Source organism: Salvelinus sp. IW2-2015, unplaced genomic scaffold (assembly GCF_002910315.2).
Source record: "Salvelinus sp. IW2-2015 unplaced genomic scaffold, ASM291031v2 Un_scaffold2411, whole genome shotgun sequence".
In the NCBI taxonomy this organism is placed as follows: domain Eukaryota; kingdom Metazoa; phylum Chordata; class Actinopteri; order Salmoniformes; family Salmonidae; genus Salvelinus; species Salvelinus sp. IW2-2015.
In genome coordinates, this window is record NW_019943732.1 from 59,378 (window position 1) to 65,245 (window position 5,868).

General features: G+C 44.4%; 1 protein-coding gene across 2 annotated transcripts in view; it reads left to right on the plus strand.

Annotated features, from left to right (window-relative positions):
* The window catches only part of zgc:64002 (nicotinamide N-methyltransferase), a 28,737-nt gene extending 23,681 nt beyond the window's left edge, over positions 1–5,056 (plus strand). For both annotated transcript variants that reach the window (XM_024141128.1, XM_024141129.2), the window contains exons 3-4: positions 3,991–4,198; positions 4,565–5,056. In XM_024141128.1, the coding sequence (XP_023996896.1) occupies positions 3,991–4,198; positions 4,565–4,988 (632 nt within the window). In that variant the 3' untranslated portion in view covers positions 4,989–5,056. The remainder of the gene's footprint in view (positions 1–3,990; positions 4,199–4,564) is intronic.
* Positions 5,057–5,868: the final 812 nt, after the last annotated feature.

The window sequence follows — 5,868 nt, forward strand, 5'->3', positions numbered from 1 at the left end:
CTGCCCTCAAAGAACTCTACCTTTTCTTGGATCAACTAAGTAAATCTGAGCTTGAAAATGAAGCTTCCAAGCATGGGACAGAATGGAGCTGGAAAATCCACCCAGCAGACTCCCCTCACAGGAATGGAGCTGCAAAAGCAGCTGTTCGTACTGTGAAGCGGGCTTTGCACAACCTGGGAGGAGAAGGACTCTTCACATGGAGTGAGTTTCAAACATTTCTCTACACGGCTGCTAACCTTGCCAATGAGAGGCCCATAGATGCAAGAACTCAAAGCCGGGAGGACTGCATAGAATACATCAGCCCAAATTCCCCTCTGCTTGGACGGATTGGACCCAGAGGAGATCTTGGATGCTTTGATTTTGAAAGCTACCCATTCAAAAGATTGAGAGCTATCCAAACAGAAGTTGACCGGTTCTGGAGGAAGTGGAGTCAGTTAGCTGGGCCCAATCTATTCGTGAGGAGTAAATGGCACACAACACATAGGAATGTGGCTGTTGGAGATGTTGTCTGGCTGGCTGACCAAAATGCCTGGAGGGGTCACTACAAACTAGCCAGAGTCATCAGTGTCAAMWTTGACAAGAAGGGCATCGTCAGAGATGTGCATGTCAGAACTTTTCCCAGCTACCCAGTCCCAACTGGGTCCCAACAGACGCATCATTGTTTTACTTCCTGTTGAAGAAGGAAGAGCCTGATAGCGGAAATCGAACCTGCCCCAACACCGAGGTTCGTGTGACCTCCTTCGGTTCAAGAACCAGGAGGTCAAAACGGGAGGTGTTGCGTCAAAAAACAGAACACTCAAAACATGAGCACAATGGCATCTCTTCCTTTAAAGAACTCCAGGCCTCAAGAGGGCAGATAACCCAAAAACACGGGTGGAACTAAAAAATTGAGCCAGGATTTCTGGAGGGACTACTTTTACATGCGCACCTGGCAGATAAGCATGGGTATAAAATGTTTGGTCCTCAACATACACACAGCTCATTGTTCAACCCTAAAGACGCAACTGGTATGTAATGTTTGGAATTATTTATTATGTTGCATCCAGTGCTTAGCACAATTTACATGTTTAACTCTGGTAATGGTGACTTCTTTTGTTGTGGATATTTTCTGACTGCAGAAGTAATTGCTWGAAGTGCTAGATTAAATTGTTTGAACGTTTACTTTATTCAAAGCCATGCTTTGTTGCTGTGTCATGCATTGTTTAGTGTAAAATAATGCATGTTTATTCTCTGTTTAAGGTTATCTTCCTATTCTCTATTCCTTATTCCTCTGTCATTCAACTACTCTATTCAACAAATCAACTGTTTCAACATATTCAACAAATGGCATCAAAACCATAATAAAACACTGGAAAGGAATTGAGCTGTCCCTTTGCATCCTTCACGGGTTGAGCAAGCCGTTTTCAAGTTTGGGCAGAGCTGAAATAATTATAACACCTAGACAACTTGACAGGTATTGACATGTTGAAAGCACCGAGCTGTCTGTTTAAACTACTGGCACACAGCTCGGACACTCATGCATACCCCACAAGTCCCTTCACAGTCCCCAAGTCCAGAAGAGACTATGGGAGGCATAGAGCCATGACTACATGGAACTCTATTCCACATCAAGTAACTGACGCAAGCAGTCAAATTTGATTTAAAAAACTTAAAAAACACCTTATGGAACAGTGGGAACTGTGAAGCAACACAAACATTGGCACAGACACACACACACACACACAATAACATATGCACAAAACATACACATGGATTTAGTACTGTAGGTATGTGGTAGTGATGGAGTAGGGGCCTGAGGGCACACAGTGTGTTGTGAATGTATTGTAGATATGTGGTAGTGGTGGAGTAGGGGCCTGAGGGCACACAGTGTGTTGTGAATGTATTGTAGATATGTGGTAGTGGTGGAGTAGGGGCTTGAGGGCACACAATGTGTTGTGAAATCTATGAATGTATTGTAAAGTTTAAAAAATTGTATAAACTGCCTTAATTTTGCTGGACCCCAGGAAGAGTAGCTGCTGCCTTGGCAGGAACTAATGGGGATCCATAATAAACCCCAGGAAGAGTAGCTGCTGCCTTGGCAGGAACTAATGGGGATCCATAATAAACCCAGGAAGAGTAGCTGCTGCCTTGGCAGGAACTAATGGGATCCATAATAAACCCAGGAAGAGTAGCTGCTGCCTTGGCAGGAACTAATGGGGATCCATAATAAACCCAGGAAGAGTAGCTGCTGCCCTTGGCAGGAACTAATGGGATCCATAATAAACCCCAGAAGAGTAGCAGCTGCCTTTTGGCAGGAACTAAGTGGGAGGTCCATAATAAACCCAGGGAAGAGTAGCTGCTGCCTTGGCAGGAACTAATGGGATCCATAATAAACCAGGAAGAGTAGCTGCTGCCTTGGCAGGAACTAATGGGGATCCATAATAAACCCCAGGAAAGAGAGCTGCTGTCTTGGCAGGAACTATGGGGATCCATAATAAACCCCAGGAAGAGTAGCTGCTGCCTTGGCAGGAACTAATGGGGATCCATAATAAACCCCAGGAAGAGTAGCTGCTGCCTGTGTTAGGCAGGAACTAATGGGATCCATAATAAACCCACAGGAAGAGTAGCGTGCGCTTGGCAGGAACTAATGGGGATCCATAATAAACCCCAGGAGAGAAGCTGCTGTCTTGGCAGAAGCTAATGGGGATCCATAATAAACCCCAGGAAGAGTAGCTGCTGCTTGGCAGGAACTAATGGGGTCCATAATAAACCCCAGGAAAGAGTAGCTGCGCTTGGCAGGAACTAATGGGGATCCATAATAAACCCAGGAAGAGTAGCTGCTGCTCTTGGCAGGAACTAATGGGGATCCATAATAAACCCCAGGAAGAGTAGCTGCTGCCTTGAAGGAACCTAATGGGATCCATAATAAACCCCAGGAGAGAGTAGCTGCTGCCTGGCAGGAACTAATGGGGATCCATAATAAACCCGGAGAGTAGCTGCTGCGCTTGCAGGAACTAATGGGATCCATAATAAACCCCAGGAAGAGTAGCTGCTGCCTTGGCAGGACTAATGGGGATCCATAATAAACCCAGGAAGAGTAGCTGCTGTGCCTTGGCAGGAACTAATGGGGAATCCATAATAACGCCAGAGAGAGTAGCTGCTGCTTGGCAGGAACTAATGGGATCCATAATAAACCCCAGGAAGAGTAGGCTGCTGTGCTTGGCAGGAACTAATGGGGATCCATAATAGAAGCCGTACAGGGAAGAGTAAAGACATAAGTCTTGGCCTGGCAGGAACTAAGTGGGATCCATAATAAACCCCAGGAAGAGTAGCGTGCTGCTTGGCAGGAACTACATGGGGATCCATAAATAAACCCCAGGAAGAGTAAGCTGCTGCCTTGGCACGGAACTAATGGGGATCCATAATAAACCAGGAAGAGTAGCTGCTGCCTGGCAGGAACTAATTGGGGATCCATAATAAACGCCCACAGGGGCAAGAGTAGCTGCTGCTTTGGCAGGAACTAATGGGGATCCATAATAAACCCCAGGAAGAGTAGCTGCTGTCTTGGCAGCAGCTAATGGGGATCCATAATAAATACCAACACAAATAAGGTATTTATTTCTGTTTGTTTATAAATTTGCAAAAAAWKTCTAAACCTGTATTTATTGAGTATTGTGTGTAGATTGAGGAAATGTTTGTATTTTATCAATTTTAGAATAAAGCTGTAATGTAACAAAATGGGATCTGAATACTTTCCGAATGCACTGTATGTAAAAAAAATGTTTTACCTTTATTTAACCAGGCAAGTCAGTTAAGAACAAWTTCTTATTTTCAATGACGGCCAAGAAACAGTGAGTTAACTGCCTTGTTCTGGGGCAGAACGACAGATTTTTACCTTGTCGGTTCGGGGATTCGATCTTCTAACCTTTCGGTTATTAGTCCAACGCTCTAACCACTGGGCTACCTAATGGACAGTTAAATGAATGAAACTGTGTTGTTTCTTCTCCTCAGGGAAGTACAGGGGCCAGAGGCTGATAGAGGTGGGTACAGGGCCAACCATCCACACGTTGATCAGTGCCTGTGAGTACTATGATGAGATTGTGGTGTCGGACTACGTGGACAGCAACAGGAAGGAGATTGAGAGGTGGCTGAAAGCAGAGGAGGGATGTTTCGACTGGAACGCTCACCTACAGTATGTCTGTGATCTGGAGAAGAAAAGGTACAGTAATCCTGTTGTTTTTTTACACTAACTTACTGGCACCTGGTTACCTGAAAGTTACTGTAAAAAAAGGTACAGTAATCCTTTTTTTTTACACTAACTTACTGGCACCTGGTTACCTAAAAGTTACTGTAAAAAAAGGTACAGTATTGGTACCATACATTCCAAAGAAACTTACTGTAAAATTTACTGTATTTTTACAGTGCAGATACGGGTTAGAAGTGAGCTTGTACGGTTTCAACTATGGTTAAAAAATGTTTTGTAAATGTAGGCATCCTTCTTTTCGCTTCATTTCTTTCTTGTAATCACTGTATTGTATTTACTTTAAAAAAAAAACATTCTCCTTCTGTCTCTTGCTCTCACCAGAACCCCAGCGATCATCACAGACATTCTCCGTCAGAGAGTTAAACAGGTTCTAAAGTGCAACATCTGCCTGGAGAACCCGTTCCACCCTGTCACGGTTCCACCGGCGGACTGCGTCATATCCTCGCTGTGCCTGGAAGCGGCGTGTAAGGACCGCGAGTCCTACCGCCGCTCGCTGTCCTCCATGGTGGACCTGCTGAGGTCTGGAGGGGTTCTGGTCCTGATCGGGGACCTGGATGAGACCTACTACACGGTGGGAGAGCAGAGGTTTGACTGTGTCAACCTGAGCGAGGAGTTCATCACTGAGACGCTGTCGAAGCTGGGACTGTCTGTGGAGGAGTTCACGCTGCAGCAGGCTGAGGCCCGGGACAGCAACCACAAGTGTGACTACGCGGCCTCCTACCATCTCATCGCCATCAAACACTGATCAGTCATTAACGAACGGATTAATCATTCATAATAAATAAAACTCAGATTGTTTGTTTTGCAACAGTATCTGGTTTGATTTTCATTTGACACATCTTTAGAATAGCCTGGAGCCAACCAGTCTGTCTGTCTGTGCTAACATTTAACCGCTTGTATGTTTATGTAAGAACTATGACCAGTGTTTTTGTTCTATGTACCACGCTGTGGTTGTGTTTGGAAAGGATTAGTATAATTATCTCTCATTTCTTTCCAAACCCAATTTAGAAATGGACACAAGAAACAGACACATGCAACAGAGGATGTCAGGCAAAAACATTCACCCTGCATCCCAAATGGGCTCTGGCCAAAATTAGTGAACTACATATAGGGAWTAGCCTGCCACACTCAGTCCCTAATGGTCCGTTTCCTCTCAGACATAAATGTCCGGTAGATGACCACAGACACCACTTTGATTAAAACAAATCAGGAGGATCATGTGACGGTAGTGGAGGGAACACTATGATTTATTTCCCTCCTGCTATTCGTGTTCTCCAGATTAAAAATAGCAGTCTCTCTCTCTCTCCTACACTGAAGACAGGAGCCTTGTCCTAATAAACCGTCCTAAATAGCAGGAGGTTTGAGAATGCGAAATACGGGGCTATTTAACTGGGAAGATGCCGAATAATGAAACTCCTGCGGTGGTGTTTGAAACTCCTGTGGTGGTCTTCAAATGTAGGCTAAGCAGTTTTTGTTCTCTTTTAAATTATCATGAGAATTGCATCTCTTTATGGGGGGATTCCTGTTTTTTTCTTGTTGAAAAGTGTTTATTGTTCTCTTGGACTTTACCAAAGCTTTTAAACTAAATACTAAACCATCTTTTGTAATTTGTAAATGTGGTCTTA